General features: G+C 43.1%; 1 protein-coding gene across 1 annotated transcript in view; it reads left to right on the plus strand.

Moving 5' to 3' along the window:
• The window catches only part of kcnt1b (potassium sodium-activated channel subfamily T member 1b), a gene marked incomplete at its 5' end in the record, with an annotated part of 317,351 nt that overhangs the window by 132,325 nt on the left and 161,075 nt on the right, over positions 1–23,951 (plus strand). Inside the window, one exon of the mRNA XM_084308105.1 lies at positions 12,284–12,322. Within this exon, the coding sequence (XP_084164231.1) occupies positions 12,284–12,322 (39 nt within the window). The remainder of the gene's footprint in view (positions 1–12,283; positions 12,323–23,951) is intronic.

Consider the following 23,951-nt stretch of genomic DNA (forward strand, 5'->3'; position numbering starts at 1 on the left):
AGAGAGGGAGAAAGGGAGAGATACAGACTGAGAGGGAGAGATACAGACTGAGAGGGAGAAAGGGAGAGATACAGACAGAGAGGGAGAAAGGGAGAGATACAGACTGAGAGGGAGAAAGGGAGAAATACAGACCGAGAGGGAGAAAGGGAGAGATACAGACTGAGAGGGAGAAAGGGAGAGATACAGACTGAAAGGGAGATATACAGACTGCGAGGGAGAAAGGGAGAGATACAGACTGAGAGGGAGAAAGGGAGAGATACAGACTGAGAGGGAGAAAGGGAGAGATACAGACAGAGAGGGAGAAAGGGAGAGATACAGACAGAAACGGAGAAAGGGAGAGATACAGACTGAAAGGGAGAGATACAGACTGAAAGGGAGAGATACAGACTGAAAGGGAGAGATACAGACTGAGAGGGAGAAAGGGAGAAATACAGACTGAGAGGGAGAAAGGGAGAGATACAGACTGAAAGGGAGAAAGGGAGAGATACAGACTGAAAGGGAGAGATACAGACTGAGAGGGAGAAAGGGAGAGATACAGACAGAGAGGGAGAAAGGGAGAGATACAGACAGAAACGGAGAAAGGGAGAGATACAGACTGAAAGGGAGAAAGGGAGAGATACAGACAGAAAGGGAGAGATACAGACTGAGAGGGAGAAAGGGAGAGATACAGACTGAGAGGGAGAAAGGGAGAGATACAGACAGAAAGGGAGAGATACAGACTGAAAGGGAGAAAGGGAGAGATACAGACTGAAAGGGAGAGATACAGACTGAGAGGGAGAAAGGGAGAGATACAGACTGAGAGGAAGAAAGGGAGAGATACAGACTGAAAGGGAGAGATACAGACTGAGAGGGAGAAAGGGAGAGATACAGACTGAGAGGGAGAAAGGGAGAGATACAGACAGAGAGGGAGAAAGGGAGAGATACAGACTGAGAGGGAGAAAGGGAGAGATACAGACTGAGAGGGAGAAAGGGAGAGATACAGACAGAGAGGGAGAAAGGGAGAGATACAGACTGAGAGGGAGAAAGGGAGAAATACAGACCGAGAGGGAGAAAGGGAGAGATACAGACTGAGAGGGAGAAAGGGAGAAATACAGACAAAGAGAGGGAGAAAGGGAGAGATACAGACTGAGAGGGAGAAAGGGAGAGATACAGACTGAGAGGGAGAAAGGGAGAGATACAGACAGAGAGGGAGAAAGGGAGAGATACAGACTGAGAGGGAGAAAGGGAGAGATACAGACTGAGAGGGAGAGATACAGACTGAGAGGGAGAAAGGGAGAGATACAGACAGAGAGGGAGAAAGGGAGAGATACAGACTGAGAGGGAGAAAGGGAGAAATACAGACCGAGAGGGAGAAAGGGAGAGATACAGACTGAGAGGGAGAAAGGGAGAAATACAGACAAAGAGAGGGAGAAAGGGAGAGATACAGACTGAGAGGGAGAAAGGGAGAGATACAGACTGAGAGGGAGAAAGGGAGAGATACAGACAGAGAGGGAGAAAGGGAGAGATACAGACTGAGAGGGAGAAAGGGAGAAATACAGACTGAGAGGGAGAAAGGGAGAGATACAGACTGAGAGGGAGAAAGGGAGAGATACAGACCGAGAGGGAGAAAGGGAGAGATACAGACAGAGAGGGAGAAAGGGAGAGATACAGACTGAGAGGGAGAAAGGGAGAGATACAGACAGAGAGGGAGAAAGGGAGAGATACAGACTGAGAGGGAGAAAGGGAGAGATACAGACTGATAGGGAGAAAGGGAGAGATACAGACTGAGAGGGAGAAAGGGAGAGATACAGACTGAGAGGGAGAAAGGGAGAGATACAGACCGAGAGGGAGAAAGGGAGAGATACAGACAGAGAGGGAGAAAGGGAGAGATACAGACTGAAAGGGAGAGATACAGACTGAGAGGGAGAAAGGGAGAAATACAGACCGAGAGGGAGAAAGGGAGAGATACAGACTGAGAGGGAGAAAGGGAGAGATACAGACTGAGAGGGAGAGATACAGACTGAGCGGGAGAAAGGGAGAGATACAGACTGAGAGGGAGAAAGGGAGAGATACAGACTGAGAGGGAGAAAGGGAGAGATACAGACTGAGAGGGAGAAAGGGAGAGATACAGACCGAGAGGGAGAAAGGGAGAGATACAGACTGCAAGGGAGAAAATAGAGCATTTAATCCAGAATGGACAGACTCATTTCTGTTCATACTTCCCACTGGGAGACTAAACCAGTGTGTCTCATTATGTTCAGAAATCGTGGCAAAACTTGTAAGTCGCTTTGGATAAAAGCGTCAGCTAAATGACTAAATGTAAATGTGGCACTTAAAAGTAGCAATATGAAACGCCATTATGAGACAAAACATACCCACTCAAATCTGAAGTGGGATCAGAGAAGATAAGTGGTCTCAGAGCCCAATATGACCAGTCCACCAGGACCCCGGGCCACACATTCACTGCAGAACAACGCGCTCACGAGTGTTCCTCCCTCAGAGCTGATACTCTGAAAGTGTTGTTACGATGTGTTGAGATTCATTATCTGTAACATTGGTTGAGACTGTTGAGTCAAGATGTGAAACAGAAAAGGGGAAATTCAAGCGTTTTAGATTAGATTCGATTCGTATTGTCAATATACAGCACAACTTGCACAAGTACAATACAACGAAAATAAGTTTGGCATCTAACCAGAGTGCAAATGTAACAGTAAAGTGCAACAGCAATACACAATGTACAGGTGATTAAACTGGTTACAAAATATACTACTGAGTAATAGTGCTAATCAGATGTTTGTACAGAGTTGTAGTATAATATATACAGAGATACAGGTATGTAAAAGGACTATGTGCAACTATGTAGGCTACAGACAGGTATGGATAGATACAGTATGTGGTGAGCAGTGGCGGCTGCTGACCAAATTTTTTGGTGAAGCACAAATTATTATATTATATTATATGTTAAATTATATTTTTAAAACATCCCCCAATGTGTGTGTCAGTGGTGGCTGTGAGTTAAAAATATTGGGGAGGATGGGAGAGATAAAAAAAAATGTAATAAAGAAGTACAGACACACAGTGTGGTTATGAAGACAGCAGACAGACACTACAGTTAAAGACAACAGGCACTAGTAAAATACCTTGGAGTAACTCTTGACACACACGCCTCACTTACAAACATCACATCAATAGCTTAGTCAAGAAGGCAAATCAAAAACTATTTGTTTACAGCCAGATCATCAGACCATTTCTCACCCTCACTGTATCAAACACATATCTACAGTACATGCAATTTTTCTTTCACCAATATCTTACTGTCTCCCAATCTGGTCCCTCACAACAAAGGAAATTATAGGAAATTATATGGGTAGGCGGGGTGGGGGAAACTGTACAACTGTACAAGCAAAACTGTACATTGGAATATCGACAAAACCATACTTGGTAGAAGAGGGTCTCGTGTATTCTTGGGTTAGGTCATTTACTGTATATTGGAGGGGGTTGGGTTAGGACATTCACATGCACATCACTCTGCACTATAAGAAATGAACGGCACACACACGCGCATGCACACACGCGTGTACTACTTTTATCGTACAAATATGATAATTATCGTACATCTAGCAGTGGTACACAAGCCTGAATATTTTGAAATTCAGATCAAACTGTCAAACTGGACATTGGAGGTAAAATATGACTCAAGATCCAGCAATATCATATGAATATCATATAATATAATAATAATAATAATAATAATAATAATAATAATAATAATAATAATAATAATAATAATAATAATAATAATAATAATAATAATAATAATAATAATAATAATAATAATAATAATAATAATAATAATAATAATAATAATAATAATACATTAATTGTATATAGCACCTTTAATGTGACCCAAGATCGCTTTACATTGGTCAATAACAGACAAGACAAACAGCCTTTTTTTTTTATATATAATACATCCACAGAGCTATTAGAATGATGCGGAATACAATTATTTATTTCCCCCCCAAAAATGATTGATTAATGAATTTATCATTTAAAAGATATTGGCGGGTGCAAAATTAATGTTGTTGTTTACATGTTGCGTGCATGTATGCCCTTCCTACTTCCCATTTCCCATTTCCCAATGTGGACCTGGTTGGATTAAGGACATACTGGCACTCCAGTGCATATAGTGGCTGATATCGATCGCACCTTTCGAAATATTGTCAGAAATGAGAAGATTTATGAGCGGGTCGCCATCTTGTACACATACATTTTCCAATAACTCTTCACGTGCACATACTGTACTGTACATGCACGTTATTAATCACATTGATTGTGCTGCAGTTCTGAATAGCTTGTTTCAGGGAGGCTTCTTCACATCACAGCTGAACAGAATCTGCACTACTATATTACTATATGTAGTGTACATATTTCACAATGTCGTGTTGAGACAATCCCCTTGTGTAAGAACAATGCAAAACACATTTCCATTGTTTACGACTTTGAAATACTATTTGTATTTCTTTCGGAGCCAAACCAAGCAGTATAGTTTTTACCAAGCAGTGTAGTTTTTATATAATCTATAATTAGAGTAAGAATATATATATTTTTAAAGATTTGTTTGTAGCATTTTTACAGCTTTATTTCGGATAGGACAGGTAGAGAGGAAAGTTTGGGTAAAGATTTGGGGAGGACATGCAGCATAGGTTCCGGGCCGGATTCGAACCCCGGATGCTGCGATTACACTGCGAGCGCAGCTACGTGGTGCGCCACCGTGGCGCCCGTAAGAATATATTTTAAAAGATATATAATGTGTGTATCTTTGCATCCCTAGAGTACATCTACAGGTACACAGTAGAGGCAATGGCAGGTGCAATTGATGGAAGTCTTGCTCCAATGAGCAGGATGCTGTAGTGGTATATATAGTAGTCTTATTCTTGACCAGGAGAACTCAGAACAACGAAAGGTCAGGAGTTGTAGTTTTGATGCAATGCTAGCTAGCTTCCACTTGGCAGGGCTGAGGGCATTATAATGAAAACTACAAATCCCACTTGTCCTTGAAATTACTGCAGAGAGCCATGTGGTGTCCCCGTGTTATTTCCGTCAGTCCTTGAGGACAAGTGAGTCCTCGGCAGATGTAAGTAACGGCGTACTTTGGCGGAAAGTGAGACCGCCCCGTCCGCTTCCAGTTGTGTTGTCCGTGTTGCTCAGCCCACACCTCCAGAGATCTGCTGCCGAGAGGTGAGGATGGCTCTTCTCCTGCTCCGCATGGCCTGACATTGACAGTGTGAGAAGACAAGGAAGGCATCATAAATGCATGAATATTAAATTACTATGAAACATTTGAGGCATCCCCCGTGTCTGTAATGTGTTAGCAGGAGATAGGCAGAGGGAGGACATTAGTATGTGTGATCATGCTTTACCGGCTTGTTACCACTAAGTTAATTGTACAGCAAGGGGGAACATCTGGGTGTCTCTCTGCCTCTTTAGTGATTCAAAAGCTGTTCATAGCTAGATGGCTTTTTTATTGTTAATTATGAGGATTGATTCGTCGTCAAAGCGCAGAGATGCTCATCTTGTGCTTCAACACAATTATGTTCATCACAGCAGAGTTACCGGTAATTGAATCTTCTGCTGCATGTTTCCCTTCGGTCAACTCTCTTAACGCTCACAAAAGTTTAGCGACTATATAATTTCCTGCTGCATCTACACAGTAGAGGTTGACGCATAGCAAACAACACAGAGGGCATCTGTCAGCTACTGCTTGTCTTAGAAGTGAAGTATCGCTCACTCGTAATGCATCAAGTACATCAGAGGATAGTTTGACAGTTATTTTCTTTGTAATGATTTCTTCAATCTATGTAAAACGATTTACAATGTAACTGCAATTTTATGTAGTTCTGTGGATATTCTATGAATATAAGTAATCAGAATGGATATGAAAGGCATTTATCAATGGCACAACACATCTGTAATCAGTCTGTTGTCAGGCTGTCTGTTGGCAGTAAACCAGCTAATCAGGCTGTCTGTTGTCAGTCTGTCTGTTGTCAGGCTGTCTGTTGTCAATAAACCAGGTAATCAGGCTGTCTGTTGTCAGGCTGTCTGTTGTCAGGCTGTCTGTTGTCAGGCTGTCTGTTGTCAGGCTGTCTGTTGTTAGTAAACCAGGTAATCAGGCTGTCTGTTGTCAGTCTGTCTGTTGTCAGTAAACCAGGTAATCAGGCTGTCTGTTGTCAGTCTGTCTGTTGTCAGTAAACCAGGTAATCAGGCTGTCTGTTGTCAGGCTGTCTGTTGTCAGGCTGTCTGTTGTCAGGCTGTCTGTTGTTAGTAAACCAGGTAATCAGGCTGTCTGTTGTCAGTCTGTCTGTTGTCAGGCTGTCTGTTGTCAGGCTGTCTGTTGTTAGTAAACCAGGTAATCAGGCTGTCTGTTGTCAGTCTGTCTGTTGTCAGGCTGTCTGTTGTCAGGCTGTCTGTTGTCAGTAAACCAGCTAATCAGTCTGTCTGTTGTCAGGCTGTCTGTTGTCAGGCTGTCTGTTGTCAGTAAACCAGCTAATCAGGCTGTCTGTTGTCAGTCTGTCTGTTGTCAGTCTGTCTGTTGTCAGTAAACCAGCTAATCAGTCTGTCTGTTGTCAGGCTGTCTGTTCTCAGGCTGTCTGTTGTCAGGCTATCTGTTGTCACGCTGTCTGTTGACAGGCTGTCTGTTGTCACGCTGTCTGTTGTCAGGCTGTCTGTTGATGGTAAACCAGGTCCCATATACAGCCCTTCTGGGGCACATAATGATCAGTTCCCTGTCAGTGTGTTGGTGAACTCGTGAAAGGTTTCTCCTAATCTGTTGACAGCAGAGTTTTACTGTCTCTCCTGAGATCTAACTACTTCCTGAACCTAATGGTCATTACATTATTCATTGTATCGAGGTAGAAGCGTGTGGGGGGGGGGTCACAGAGAAGCTAAACTGTGCCATAGCCTTCGTCAGTATGGCTGCCTTTATAGAAACACTGTCACTTAACCCTTTCACTAACACACTACAGAAGGTGAACCCTTTCACTACCACACTACAGACGGTTAACCTTCTGTGGTGTGGTTGTGAAAGGGTTAACACTTTGTCGTGTGACAGTGAAAGGGTTAACCCTTTTGGTAGTGTGGTAGTGAAAGGGTTAAAGACGTCAAAGACATATCATCAGAGGCTGAATAGTTGTATCCATCTACAGAATCAGAGGTGGCCGTGGTGGAGGTCGAATTTGGGATTTTAATTTATTTCAAGTGCTGTAATAATACACATCGTAGGGTCCACAGATCTGGAACAAGCTTGACGAGAATCTGAAAATGACTAAAACCTTTAAAACATTAAAAAAAATCACGGTTATATATTTTTTTTTTTATTTTTTTTTTATTATCATTTCAGATAATGGTTGAAGAAGTGAGTCTTTAGTCGATGGCGAAAGATTGGACGGGATTCGGCTGTCCTAACTGGGATGGGTAGTTCATTCCACCATTGTGGGGCAAGGACTGAGAATAGGCGGCTTCTCTTTGATGACCCTCCGGGAGCTTGGATAGGAGTAGGTCTGAGGCGGCCAGAAGATGCAGAGCGTAGGGGTCTTGAGGGTGTGTAGTTAGAGACCATTGATCGGAGGTAGGCGGGAGCGGTTCCCTTTGCCGCACGGTATGCTAGGTCGAGGGCCTTGAAGCGGATACGTGCAGCAATGGGGAGCCAGTGCAGGTCCCTAAGAAGTGGGGTGACATGGGCCGACTTCGGTAGGTTTGAGATCAGGCGGGCCGCTGCGTTTTGAATGAGTTGAAGAGGCTTGGTGGCAGTGGCCGGGAGGCCAGCTAGCAGTGCGTTGCAGTAGTCGAGGCGGGAGATGACTGTTGATTGGACGAGGAGTTGGGTGGCTTCTTTTGTCAGGAAGGGGCGTATCCTTCTGACGTTGCTCAGGAGGAATCTGCAGGTTCTGGTTGTCGCTGCGATGTGAGCAGAGAAGTTCAACTGGTCGTCGAGGACAACACCAAGGTTCTTGGCGGTCTGGGACGCGGTCACAGCTGCATTCTCGACTGTGATGGAGAGGTTGGTCAGGGGGGAGGATTTGGCCGGCAGGTGGAGCAATTCTGTTTAGCTTAGGTTCAGTTTGAGGTGGTTGGTCGTCATCCAGGCGGAGATGTCGGACAGACAGGCCGAGATCCGCTCAGAGACGTGGATATCTGAGGGAGGTAAGGAGAGGAAGAGTTGAGTATCATCGGCATAACAATGATATGAGAAGCCATGAGACGTGATAATGTTACCCAGTGATTTAGTGTAGAGGGAGAAGAGAAGGGGTCCTAGGACCGAGCCCTGGGGGGCCCTGAGGGGCGTGACTCTGGCTTGTTTTAAGGAGGTGTATCCTTTCCACAACGGAATTCGGTTTCCGGGTTCCTCTGATTGACCGCGACCCCCACGTGACCCGCCCCCCTATCCACCGCTCTGCCGCGCACGGCAGAGCGAGCGGCCGCGGACTCGCTCGCTTCCTCAATTTATACGCATGGAAGTATTGACTGAATGAATGAATGAATGAATGAATGAAAACTTTATTTAACAGATTGCAGAATGGGTACAATACAGTACGGCTCAATACACACAATTGTTAAGGGGATGCAGACCTGAGAAAGACGTTTGTCTTGTTTACATCAGGGTCCCCCATTTTCAATTCATATAGAACGACTACGCCGTAACAAATCATTAAAAAAAGATACCGTTAACTGGAATATGTTGTGCCTTTACACATATGTTGGATTATGTAATTGGTTTGTCATGACAAACAAATAAAAAAATCGCGATTTACCCGCTGGCGACAACAACACACAGTGACTGCATTTAGTCACTGTGTGTTGATGTTGTAGCCACCTCCTCAGAGGCAGGAATACTAAGCTCCCCCTTAAGCTCCAGGAGAGAGGGGAGAGGCTGAAAACCCGCAGTTCTTGCCCGACTGATGGGAGCCGAATCCCCGGATCCGATTTGTCTGATGAATACCCCCAAAACATGGAGGTCCCGAATGCATGGAAGTATTGGTTGCGCCGTAACAAATCATTAAAAAAAGATACCGTTAACTGGAATATGTTGTGCCTTTACACATATGTTGGATTATGTAATTGGTTTGTCATGATAAACAAATAAAATATTGCATCGCCGGCTGTCTCTGGCTTGCTCCAGCAGACACCAGAGCTCAGCCCGCGGCGAGAATGTGCTGCCACAAGCGGCTCGCTGAGCTCTGGCTCTGACTACATGCAGTCACTGAGTGTTGTTGTAGCCAGCGGGTAAATCGCGATTTTTTAATTTGTTTGTCATGACAAACCAATTACATAATCCAACATATGTGTAAAGGCACAACATATTCCAGTTAACAGTATATTTTTTTTATGATTTGTTACGGCGTAGTTGTTCTATATGAATTGAAAATGGGGGACCCTGATGTAAACAAGACAAACGTCTTTCTCAGGTCTGCATCCCCTTAACAATTGTGTGTATTGAGCCGTACTGTATTGTACCCATTCTGCAATCTGTTAAATAAAGTTTTCATTCATTCATTCATTCATTCATTCATTCATTCATTCATTCATTCATTCATTCATTCATTCATTCATTCATTCATTCAGTCAATACTTCCATGCGTATAAATTGAGGAAGCGAGCAAGTCTGCGGCCGCTCGCTCTGCCGCGCGCGGCAGCGGAAGATCGGTGGATAGGGGGGCGGGTCACGTGGGGGTCGCGGCCAATCAGAGGAACCCGGAAACCGAATTCCGTTGCGGAAAGGATACACGCGGTGGGGACCACCCCCGAGTTGAGTGAGGAGTTGATGGTTGCAGTTAGGAATGGGAGGATGTCTGGTGCTATGGTCTGGAGGAGTGGGGAGGGTAGCTGGTCCAGCTGGCATGTAGTCGGACGGTTCGACGTTACCAGTGTCAGGGTCTCGGCTTCTGTAATGGGAGAGAAAGATGACAGAGTGAAGGATGAGGTTCTCGATTCAGTGTTTGGAATGGGTGGGGGTTGGGAGAAGGAGCTGCGGATGTTCTCCACTTTTTCCTCAAAGAAGATCGCAAAGTCCTCGGCAGAAAAAGATGAGGGAGGAGGGGGTGGGGGGGGAGTGAGGAGGGAGGACATGGTAGCATGCAGTTTGCGAAGATTCTTGGCAGAGGCCTCGATCCTATGGTGAAAGAAAGAAGCTTTGGCATTAGTAATGGTTTTGGAGAATGTTAACAAGAGGTTGTGATATGTGTCGATGTCAGCAGTGAGGCGTGACTTTCTATACTTCCTCTCAGCCGCTCTCAGGGCCTGTCTTTGTTCTCTCACTGCATCCGTCAGCCATGGACTGGGTGGGGAACGGCGGGCAGGTTTCTCAAAGACTTCTTGGGAGACCTGGCACATGCACACAATTGCGACATTGTTATATCACATGAGGATTCTTACATGTAATGTATCGTGTGTGTGTGAATAAATTCATTCATTCATTCATTCATTCATTTATTCATTCATTTATCACTGAAAACAGAAGACACGCAAAGAAAGCACCTGTAATATTATCTCAGCTCCAGTATTCACTTGTTGTTGTCATGAACCCTGTGAGGTCCTCGGTTGCAACATTTTACATAGTCAATGGGTCCTGTTGTTCAGCCTCACAATGCTGTTGGATAGTAAATGTGTTTATAGGTCCCACCCTCTGGCCTCTGAAGTTGCTAATGTCAATTTTATTTGGGCTTCACAGGGTTTTAAATACATACAGTAGATAACAAGTAGGTGAATCTTTCTGTACTGATTTGGATCTTGCGGTGCAGTTCAGATATAATGTGCATGTTGGACTTTATGACTACCTGATCATCTTTATCAGATTCTGGTTCTGTTGTGGCTGTTTTGCGTTTGCTCCGTTTTCTGTTTAAGTCAGAAGGTCTTCATCACCTAATGCTGTGGTTTCCTGCTGTTAAAACAAGTTGACATCACACTAAATCATTTTCATTAGAGTCTATGTTATCTCCGTTTCCAATATTTCGAAATAAAACGGGTGTTTTTATTTCATGCAATGCGTATTTGTCATTTCAGCACCACGCGCTGTCCACCTCATGAGCAAGCCTATACGGTACATTGCACCTCGCTGCCTATATACCTGTTATTTAAGTGTGTAAAACTGCCCGTTTTATTATTGAAATATTGGAAACGGAGATAAGATACTCTTTATTGACATCGGATGACGACGACATGACAGAAGTTGAACAGCGTGGGAAAAATTTTGTAAACTGGCGCGAGACATGTAGGAAATTGGTCTGCGGAGGTCCGTGGAGGTACGCTCGACTATGAAAGCTCAAAGAGTCCAGTCCGCGTACAGTCCGCTCGACCATGGGAGCACCTTAAGGAGCAGTACAGTGCATTGTAATACATATGTATGTGTTATGTGTATATATGAAATATATACATTCTATGAAGTATACAGTAATGATGTACAGTATGAACAAAGTCAGTTGCTATTAACACTATACAGCAGTGTAAATAATAATACACTATGGATAATATAACCAACATAGCCAGTGGTTTGAATAATATGAGTGGGTATGAAATATATATATATAATACAGAAGATAAGAAAAGCTGGGGTATAAACAGTATGAAAGTAATGTACAGTATGAACACTATAGGCTGTGGTAATGAATCTGAATACAATATACATGTAGAAGTTATAGTGTAGACAATGTTATAAACAGAATATGTTTTAATGAAAGTGTCTACAGAGTGTACTCTCGTACAGACCTCGTATGGTTTTCATCTAACCATAATACGGTTGACATTTGACCCTTCATGTCTCAGCAATCGTCCTTCCTTGTCACCCAGTAATCAATGATTTCTTCTCATAGTCACCAATAGATATCTCTCTCTCTGTCTCTCTCTATCTGTCTCTCTCTTTCTCTCTCTTTCTATCACACTTGCTCTCTCTCTGTCTCTCTCTCTCTCTCTCTCTCTCTCTCTCTTTCTCTCTCTCTGTCGATTGCTCTGTCGATTGTCACCGCCCTCGTGTCTTGTCAGGGTCATCTCAGTGCTGCTCCTGTTAATGAGATGGCCAGATGAGATCCCAGAGAGTGTGTCTCCTGATTATCTCCCATGGTTTGCATTCAGAGTCTCTCGCTGGTTCTGGCATTGTTTCGGACCTGATATGTCGCTTTTTCCTTCCCCGTGAAAGCATGCCTACCGACCCGTCCCCTGTCTGTCCCCCCATAAGTCTTATGTCTCACGTCTCCTACCGTCCTGCTCTGTCTGCTAACCTGTGCCTATCTGTGTCCATGTCTGCTGTGTCCAGGTACCAGGAGGAGTACAGTATGGACTCGACCAACGCCCAGTAAGTCCCTGCAGCGACGGCATCATGCTTGCATGGCATGGCATGTGTCTGCGATGGGAACTGTGCACACAGGACACACTGAATGTGACTTTTTATACCTAGCACTTGTTCACATGAAAGCAAACGCACAGTGCAATGCATCTGATATGATAAACACAATATTGTTTATTTTAATTAATTGTATTTTATTTGATTTGTTAAAAAAAATGGGGGGGGGGGTGTTAATGGTAAAACACATTAAGATACAGACAGAACAGGAGTGTTACTGATGGCTACTCTAATGCTGCCAGATGAAGAGTTCAGAGGACACTAGGGAACATGAGAGTGCCTCGTAAAAGATTCTGGAAGTCAAGTCTACCTGTCAATTTAGTTTCTAATGTAGAATCCGGATTGCACACATGCTACTGTGCACTCTCTGTGGTGCGTCATTGATTAGCTTCCCGTGGATAACCTTTAGCAGCCAAAGTCAGCAGGTTTGATGAGAGCAGATTGAGCACTTCTAACGTCAAGAAGAGTCTTGATTTTAAATGATTTGACACCGAGAATTATTACGACATTATGATTGCCCGTATGACTCACACACATGACTGGTTTGGGTCACCTTACTTTAAATTCAAGTCAATAAAAAATTGAATTAAAAACTGCAATACATGACAGATGGTGATAACGACAACCTGTTCATTGTCAATTATATGTTAATAGATTGGATATGATTTAAATCAGCGGTTCTCAAACTACGGGTCGCGACCCAAAGCGGGGTTGTTGGTAGGTGACAGTGGGACAGTGGGTACACATTGGCAAGTAAAAAAATAATAATAATAATCTATAATTTTTATTTTTTTTTTGGCAACATATTTTGGCTAAATATGCCTAGTTTTATAAATGTGTATTGATAACATAGTGTAGTAATAACATTTTCTAATAAATATGCATGATCAAGTTCAACAACGTGTGCTTTTATTTTGATATTCCTTAATTCCACATTGAAATTACGCGATACATTAAGTGTGGGGTCAGCAAAAAAAATCCTAAATAAAATGGGGTTGTGGTATAAAAAAGTTTAAAAAGAACCCCTGATTTAAATAAAGTGCTGACAGTGCTGGTGTCCTTAGGTCTTGTAGCCTGAACAGCTCCACCAGCGCACATTGTAACTATTATTATTCAGACGATTATTCACGTTTATTGCACTTAATTGAAAGTGGATTAACCCCAACCCTTACCGATGGTTTCTGGGCTGCCTGTGGCAATTACCAGAGACAGAATGTGGTCAGTAAGTGATCCATAATGTACATTTTGGCTTTATCACCCATCTCTAGCTCTCGCTCAAAAAGGTTGAAACATCGGCCGTGTATCTTTATTATTTTATTGCATGGACGGATGGCGTGAGTTTATATTGAGGCAGGTCACTATATCCATGTGGCCACATGCTCCAGGCCCTGACCCTAGACTGAGCAGGTGATGACCGTGGGCCATACTTCTATGTAGCTTGTTCTGCTCGGAGAGGAACAAGCCTCCTCCAGGGTGAAATACCAACGAGACAACCCTCCCCCCAACATTCTCTCTCCCTGGCATAATAAGATAAGATAAGATATTCCTTTATTGATCCCCTTGGGGAAATTCAGGAATCATAGCAGCATGGGGGGGGGGGGGGGGGGGGTACAGGTACATACAGACATGGTACAGGTCATATAATTATAGTACAGTGGAGAAGTAAAAATAGAATAAAAAAAAGGCAGTGTAAACAATACAATACTTTCTGGTGCCTTAAAGTTCAACACAGCCCGGCTACGAGAGACACCATCTGGATACCTATCTAGTCTAGCTAACTAACATGTTGACACTTGACGTAATATCAGGTCAGACTGTTGCTCCCATATCAACTCTCTCTCGGCTTAAGGTCCAAGTAAAATTAGACCTATATGATTGTCTTAATGCTTTTATCTTCTAAGAAAATGCTACGCAAATCCTACAGTTATAAACTAACTAGAAGCCTTGAGTGTCGACTTTACCCCCTGATTTAGGAGAGAACGTACACATAGCTGGTGCAATTCAGTGCTGTAATATTATACTTAACATGAGCCCCATCAACATCCCCATAGTATCAGATCAGACATGCGATCACCACCGCTAAGTACATCTGGTCTGTTAGCACCACGAGGTCATCACATGCTGAGACATCAGGTCTGTTAGCATTATGAGGTCATCACATGCTGAGACATCAGGGCCCTCATTCATCAACGTGGACGTAGAATATGTTCTATTTCCACACGTAAGCACGGAATGTAGAACTAGTGTACGCACAGGGAAGTCGGGATTCATCACACGGTGCGTACGCAGGCTCTACGCTCCTCCGTAGAACTTTGTTCTACCGTCAATGCTCGTGCATGATTATCCATATATGGTCATGAAAGTGAGGAAACACCCCCCATGGGATGTGAAATAATGGACTGACCCGAGCGGTACTCTGAGAAACTCCACGGAGAATTCACTGCTGTCGAACCAAGAAGACACTATCGCGTATTATGGGATAAATAAAAGGCGGATTTGTAAACGGTGATGTCAGATATCAACGGCTCCCTAAGACCATTGCTGCAATTCTGCCTGGACAGCTCAAAATACTAATAAAGACCGTTCGTTGACCACTGTTTGGCGTTGGTTGTGTGTCATTATAACCGTGCTGTAATATGAATGCCTTTGTGTTCGATTGGCTATATGATTTTTAGAGGCATCTATTTTGTTGTCGGCTAATAAAGACCGCGCTGGAATATGACTGCCTTTTCCCGTGTTGTTTGATTAATACCCAGTGATTAAAGTTCTCCTCAATTTGATTCCAAATCGTGATGGATCTCCCGTCAATTTTCTACCTGCTGCATATGATTTCTAGAGGCATACTACAATCCATTTTGATGTCAGTATTGGGTAGCCTACATAAACAATAATACGAGAGCTATACAAGAACAATGAATCTTACTGCCATGTATGATGTAGCCTATACGCCATGTGTAGCCTGCCTATATGTGATCAATACAAACATGAACTTGAATTCCATCATGTCTGTGTGCGGGTCACTGCGGGAACTCACAAGGCTGTTGTCACAATGTAAATAAGAACGTGCACTGAAAAGTTACAGTATGTAGTTGGTTGATCATTTGTATGACAGTCAGTAAACCCTTGCAAAAAGTATCCGTTTTATTTAATGAATTGAAAACATTCAGCATCGCCTTCCTCCCGGCATCCAGCAATAACATGTATCAGGCAAATGCGCATCGCAACATTGACTGAGTGGAATCCCTTTCTATTCACATAACTGCCTTTGTGATGGAGCTTTGACAGCTACAGTAACAGTCTATTGGTCGATCCATCTCCAATATCACGATGGACCGTGCCGCGGTGGCAAAGACCCGAGGGTGGAGAGGATCTTGAATGAATTCCATCATCATGTTGTGTGTCTGTCCACTATGTTTGTTACTTTGTTATTCCCCCCCCCCCCTATCTATGTAAAGCGACCTTGGGTCTCTTGAAAGGCGCTATATAAAATGAAGCTATTATTATTATTGTTATTATTATTATTATCATCACATCTGTGCGGGAGCTCACAAATAGACTGTTAGTCTCAGTGAAGTTTCAACGGAGGTCATCTATTCTAACCAACAAATTGAAGTAGAAAGCATTTCGTGACCAATCTTATTTGGAAACATGACACACAAAATAATTAGCTTTTTATTCAAAACAATATCTAATCGCGTTTGGAGGTTGGTGTTTTGCGTCTGCCCCCCCGTGCCAAACAAGCAGGCCAACCTCTTGTTCGCGTGTGAGCCCGTTATAATTACACTACTGTCGCTATTTTACAATGAACTATAATGAATTACGGGTCATACAGAAGTTGAACACTAATGCACGGAAGCTTTTTCCGCCTTGGAACTAATGCAGGACTGAGGAGTGCTTATGCGTAGTAACGATATTCTACCACTGGGCGCGAGGTACGCCAGGTCCGACCTGTGCGTAGATGTAAGCACGGAGTCAAGTTCAAATCGAAATTGATGAATCCCACTCTTTGCTTAGAAATGATCGTACGCACAGGGTAAGCACAGATCTGTGCGTAGAACACGTTGATGAATGAGGGCCCAGGTCTGTTAGCATTACAGGGTCATCACATGCTGAGACATGTCTGTTAGCATTACAGGGTCATCACACGCTGAGACATCAGGTCTGTTAGCATTACAGGGTCATCACACGCTGAGACATCAGGTCTGTTAGCATTACAGGGTCATCACACGCTGAGACATCAGGTCTGTTAGCATTACAGGGTCATCACACGCTGAGACATCTGGTCTGTTAGCATTATGAGGTCATCACGTGCTGAGTGTGTGAGCGGTGTCGTGCTTGCCGGGGCATCATGCTACTTCCAGGGAAACTCATGTTCTCTCCTGGGAAGCCTGTAAGTGCCGGATTAGAAGCATCGGTTGGCATGAGAGAGTCTAACCTGTCATTGTTACGCCCTGTTTGAGGTGTGGATATGAATGGGAATCTAGGCTGACTGGATACATGTTTACCGTTTTATACGCTCACTTGATCTCCTGCTTTCAGCACCACGCTTAATCCCCATCTCTGCCGCTAGAAGGCCATCTTAAAATGGTCATTTCCGCTGTGTTTCACGATGTTTGCAGAGCTGTGTGTGTTCTGTATTATATCTGTGGAGACAATGGTGTGGCTCATTTGACAGACACTACTTGTAGTCCAACATGGAAAAAAAGAGTTTGTTTCTACACACTGTAGTTTGTAGTTTATTACACGCTAAACATCGTGCATTTCCAAGATAATCCAGTCTTTTTCCATAGATCGCAAGATAAAATGCGTTATGTGCAATAAGCCCGAATCGTTCTGGTTGATTCCCTGAAACCCCAAATACTCCCAAATCAAAGGTATATAACATGTTGTGACGTACCTTGGGTACGTGGGTTGGTCATTACCATTATTACTGTATTTATGACACCTTCTGAACATCAGGTTAGTATATTTAATGTGTTGTTTTGTATATGATGTGTGTGTGTGGGTAAACATGAGAGCTAATGCTGTCTCTTCTCTCCCTGTCAGGTGCTGCCCATCCCTACTGAAGAGTGCTGATTGCTAATGAATGACAGCTGATTGGCAATCAGCTCAAGAGGGATGGGTAGTCAAATACCTGACGGCACACACGCATCTCGGCGCCTCATTCTGTCAATTGATAGCGACTAGGGAAGAGTGAGGTTGCCATTGTTAACTACTGTTGTGTTTGTATATATATATATTGTTGGCCTATGTGCCACTTCTCCAGCTGGGTGAGTGTCCTCTTGTTGGCCTTTGTGCCGGTTCCCACTGAGTGTGGGCTGATACTTCACTGCCCTCTTTGATGTTGCTTCATTCAAGTGGAGCCGTAGATATATATATATTGGTAGGCTGTATGCATTGCCACTTTGCGTGGACCTGTACCTTTGGTACGTTTTAGCGTCGGTGGACGCTAATTTTGTTTATTTATTTATACTGCCCTTGTTTGTCTCCCCTTTCCTTTTTCCCTTTGTGTGTGTGCTGGGTTTAAATCCCCTCTAAAATAAACATCATCCTCCCTTTGGGGAAAGCCGTGGGTTTCAAGCCCCACCACAATAAATATTATTTACCATTTGAAAACGTCTTTGCTTACTATCTGCCTACCCGGGACTGTTTGAGAAGCATTTTTCTACTGAGGGGGTTGTTTTTTGCTCATGTAACACCTGCCCAGATTACTATCTTGTATGGTCAATAGACCTTCGTACATGACACATGTACATATGTACCTTCACAAAATCATCAAGGGGGGGGGGGGGGGGGGGGAGTCGTTTTAACTCAAAACATGTTTGCCGAGCATGTTTTACGTCCGGTTAAACACAGAACTGTGTTTGTTAGAAAAACACGTTTCAGGTTCGGTAAAATAGACATAGAATATACCTTACCTTAGCCAGAAGGTATTCCAAAAAGAATAATTCCAAGTGATTGCATCGCCATCGCGATTACCAGTGTATATGTCTATACACGTTTCGATGGTAAATACGCTTAGGCAACGGAATTTCGAGGCGATCAATGTGAATCTCTGTTCAAGCAGGAGGAGGAGCCCTTACCAAAAAAGATAAAAAGGAAGACGTGTATCCACGCCAATGCAATTCCAGTTAAGACACAGCCGATACTGCCACCTGGTGATATTCAATCGGCATTGCAATTCCAATGTATACAAACGAGCCAGAGACTGCTAGAATGATCCAGATGATGATTTAGAATGGGGATCAGAGGAAAAAGATCAAAGGATCTAAAAACTTATTATTACGTGTTTGGTGCTCAAGCGTTGGAGAGCAAACACGTATTATTAAGTGGTTGGCGCTGAATGAGTTAAGGGAACCACAGTTCCACTGGATTGTTTACTGCTTGCTTTTTACTACAACACACTGCTTTTTACTACAACACACTGCTTTTTACAACAACACACTGCTTTTTACTACAACATACTGATTTTTGTTGAACTGAACATTGCATAACAGTGAGATGAGATTAGTGGCACGGTTAGACAAACTATTACAGTAAGTGAATTGTACAGTATTGTATTGTATGTGTACCTCACACTACTGCTATTACAGTAGTAAGTGAAATGTACAGTGTTGTACTGTATGTGTACCTAGTAAGTGAAATGTACAGTATTGTATGTGTACCTAGTAAGTGAAATGTACAGTATTGTATGTACCTACCTAGTAAGTGAAATCTATAGTATTGTATGTGTACCTAGTAGTAATTGAAATCTACAGTATTGTATGTGTACCTATATGTACAGTATTATATGTGTACCTAGTAGTAATTGTATTATGTATTATGACCTTCATTTACATTATTCATTAATACAAATAAAAAAAACTCAAACATCATACAAATAAAATAGGATCACCAAACAAACAAACAAACAAACAAACAATCATAGCGTGTAGCTAGTCCTGTACTGTAGTATTTTGCAACAGAGACCGTAGTTATTATTGAGCTGTTTTCATAATATTTAATCTGTGGACTCTCAGGAGTGTGTGTATAACCAGCCATCGTTTCTCCTGAGGTCTGTTGTTTTGAGAGTGTGGTTTCTGTTCTGGGAGAGAAGAGGACTGTTTTTTTTTTCTGCAATCTGAGAAATAATCAATGGAGTGTGGCAGCAGTTCAGGGAGGACTTTTCTGTTTGGGAACCTGTGCTGCATTCATAACTGAAATGAAGCAATTCCTTTCATTTTCATATGGATTGATCATGAACAATGAAATTTAACATGAAAATGAAAGTGAAAGCTTACTAGTGTTACTGTTCTGTCCTCCTTAGAATAGAATACAGAATAGAATAGAAGTACTTTATTGATCCCGAGGGAAATTCAGCTCACAATAAACATTTAGGTAGTCAAAATAAAAAATCACAAATAACAATCAAAATACAGTCTGGGATATACATTCTAAATATGTATATGCATTCTAAAATATACTACCAAACATATACAGTACAGTAAATGTAAAGTAAGGGCGGCCGGGTAGCGCAGCGGACTAAGCGTCTGTCTACCACTGCAGATACACTGGTATCGAATCCGGCTGTCAGCGGTGCCTCCGGCTTGGCCGGTCGTCCATACTGACACAATTGGCAGTGTCAGTGGGTGGGAAGCCGGCGGGGTGTGTATCCTGGTCGTTGTAAACAGCGACTCCTACAGGTCGGTCAGGGTGCCTGCACAGCGATGGAGGGAACTGGGGGAGGTAGTGTGATCCTCCCACGCGTTACACTTCCCCAGTGAGAGTCCTCGCTGTCAGGTGAAAAGAGGCGGCTGGCTGTCTCCACATGTATCGGAGGAAGCATGTGATAGACTTCAGCGCTCCCTAGACCGGCAAGTGGGGGGCAAATGCGTGCAACGACCAGGAAGGGGAGGGGGGAATTGGCATAACGACTAAATTGGGATGGGAGAAAATACAGAAAAAGGAGGAGAAAAAGTAGATAAAAAAACATTTTAAATGTAAAGTAATAGATGTAGAAAAGAAAATGTAAAGTATCGATGTGAGAGTCAAAAGTGGGTCAAAAGTCCAGGGCCCTCATTCATCAACGTGTTCTACGCACAGATCTGTGCTTACCCTGTGCGTACGATCATTTCTAAGCAAAGAGTGGGATTCATCAATTTCGATTTGAACTTGACTCCGTGCTTACATCTACGCACAGGTCAGACCAGGCGTACCTCGCGCCCAGTGGTAGAATATCGTTACTACGCATAAGCACTCCTCAGTCCTGCATTAGTTTCAAGGCGGAAATAAGCTTCCGTGCATTAGTGTTCAACTTCTGTATGACCCGTAATTCATTATAGTTCATTGTAAAATAGCGACAGTAGTGTAATTATAACGGGCTCACACGCGAACAAGAGGTTGGCCTGCTTGTTTGGCACGGGGGGGCAGACGCAAAACACCAACCTCCAAACGCGATTAGATATTGTTTCAAATAAAAAGCAAATTATTTTGTGTGTCATGATTCCAAATAAGATTGGTCACGAAATGCTTTCTACTTCAATTTGTTGGTTAGAATAGATGACCTCCGTTGAAACTTCACTGAGACTAACAGTCTATTTGTGAGCTCCCGCACAGATGTGATGATAATAATAATAATAACAATAATAATAATAATAGCTTCATTTTATATAGCGCCTTTCAAGAGACCCAAGGTCGCTTTACATAGATAGGGGGGGGGGGAATAACAAAGTAACAAACATAGTGGACAGACACACAACATATATATATGATGATGGAATTCATTCAAGATCCTCTCCACCCTCGGGTCTTTGCCACCGCGGCACGGTCCATCGTGATATTGGAGATGGATCGACCAATAGACTGTTACTGTAGCTGTCAAAGCTCCATCACAAATGCAGTTATGTGAATAGAAAGGGATTCCACTCAGTCAATGTTGCGATGCGCATTTGCCTGATACATGTTATTGCTGGATGCCGGGAGGAAGGCGATGCTGAATGTTTTCAATTCATTAAATAAAACGGATACTTTTTGCAAGGGTTTACTGACTGTCATACAAATGATCAACCAACTACATACTGTAACTTTTCAGTGCACGTTCTTATTTACATTGTGACAACAGCCTTGTGAGTTCCCGCAGTGACCCGCACACAGACATGATGGAATTCAAGTTCATGTTTGTATTGATCACATATAGGCAGGCTACACATGGCGTATGCTACATCATACATGGCAGTAAGATTCATTGTTCTTGTATAGCTCTCGTATTATTGTTTATGTAGGCTACCCAATACTGACATCAAAATGGATTGTAGTATGCCTCTAGAAATCATATGCAGCAGGTAGAAAATTGACGGGAGATCCATCGCGATTTGGAATCAAATTGAGGAGAACTTTAATCCCTGGGTATTAATCAAACAACACGGGAAAAGGCAGTCATATTCCAGCGCTGTCTTTATTAGCCGACAACAAAATAGATGCCTCTAAAAATCATATAGCCAATCGAACACAACTAATAAAGGCATTCATATTACAGCACGGTTATAATGACACACAACCAACGCCAAACAGTGGTCAACGAACGGTCTTTATTAGTATTTTGAGCTGTCCAGGCAGAATTGCAGCAATGGTCTTAGGGAGCCGTTGATATCTGACATCACCGTTTACAAATCCGCCTTTTATTTATCCCATAATACGCGATAGTGTCTTCTTGGTTCGACAGCAGTGAATTCTCCGTGGAGTTTCTCAGAGTACCGCTCGGGTGAGTCCATTATTTCACATCCCATGGGGGGTGTTTCCTCACTTTCATTATATGGATAATCATGCACGAGCATTGACGGTAGAACAAAGTTCTACGGAGGAGCGTAGAGCCTGCGTACGCACCGTGTGATGAATCCCGACTTCCCTGTGCGTACACTAGTTCTACATTCCGTGCTTACGTGTGGAAATAGAACATATTCTACGTCCACGTTGATGAATGAGGGCCCAGGGCCCTCATTCATCAACGTGACTTACGCACAGATATGTGCTTAACCTGTGCGTACGACCATTTCTAAGCAAAGTGTGGGATTCATCAATTTCAACTTGAACTTGACTTCGTGCTTATATTTACGCACAGCTCGGAGCATGCGTAGCTGACGCCCAGTGGTAGAATATGGGGACTGCAGACGGACGGCATAGATCAGTTGCATGCATTAGTTTCAACGCGGAAATAGGCTTGACTGACGTGTTCTGTATGACCCCCGTAATTCATTATAGTTCATTGTGAAATAGCGATATTAGTGTAATTATTGTCAAACCCTAAATAGCATGTGGAATAGGTCTTTCTCTCCGAATGAATGCAGGTTTATATATATAGCGTTATCGGGTGCACTGACTGCGCTCGCAGGAACTGTTTTCAGAGATAGCATCAGATAGGGATGAATGAATGAATGAGGGGCAGTCTAATTGCAGAGAGAACATAATATTAACTAGAGTCCACTACCCGAGACACCTCCTTCATTTGTACCGCAATTTGGGACCCAAATTGGAGCTATGAGCTTAAAAGCTTTTCCGTGCTTATTTGAGAAGGTCCAGCTGCAGAGCCGGAGAGACAGACAGCAGAGAGACAGACAGATAGACAGATAGACACTGTTCCACAGTGTGTGTGTGTGACCACTAGTCTCCTAGTAGAGACCCCCCCCCCCCCCTCTGGACCACCTCCCAGTAGAGACCCCCCCCCCCTCTGGACCACCTCCTAGTAGAGACAAGTTTTCTGAAATGTATGTTTATATATGCAAATGAGGCACTTCCCCATTAAATATGTGGACATTTATGGATGCAATAAGGCACAATGAAGTAAAATGAACAACTAAATGTGTGTTATTGACGTTTTATTGTCACTAGTTTCATAGAAGACATGTTTAGGAAGCAAAATATAACAAAATCTCAAAATCAACAAAAAAAGTATATTTGCCTATTCACCTGCAGTGTCTCGCCTTAATCCTCATCTTCGTCTTCTTCCTAGAGAAGTCTCTACTAGGAGGTGGTCCAGAGGGGGGGGGGGGGGGGCTGAGTCTCTACTATTAGACTAGTAGTCACACACACACACACACACACACACACACACACACACACACACACACACACACACACACACACACACACACTGTGGAACAGTGTCTGTCTGTCTGTCTGTCTGTCTCTCTGCTGTCTGTCTCTCTGCTGTCTCTCTCAAAATAGTATAAGTGCTATCTTGGCCCTGAGAGTTGCTCTCCGGCTCTGCAGCTGGACCCTTCTCAAATCAGCACGAAAAAAGCTATAAGCTTATAAAACGATTTAATATGCTAAACTTCGTTTTAAATTCCTTAATTCACTTTTGTTTATTTCATAAAGATTTTCCCGACATAATGCTACCTGCCCCGACCAGATCCGGGACTCTGTTGCGATACAGATGAATGATCTACTCAGAAAGCTTATAAAACGATTTAATATGCTAAACTTTGTTTTTAAATTCTTTAATTCACTTTTGTTTATTTCATAAGGATTTTCCCGACATAATGCTACCTGCCCCGACCAGATCCGTGACTCTGTTGCGATACAGATGAATTATCTACTCAGAATA

This window comes from Notolepis coatsorum, assembly GCF_963971535.1.
Source record: "Notolepis coatsorum genome assembly, chromosome: 2".
Taxonomy (NCBI): domain Eukaryota; kingdom Metazoa; phylum Chordata; class Actinopteri; order Aulopiformes; family Paralepididae; genus Notolepis; species Notolepis coatsorum.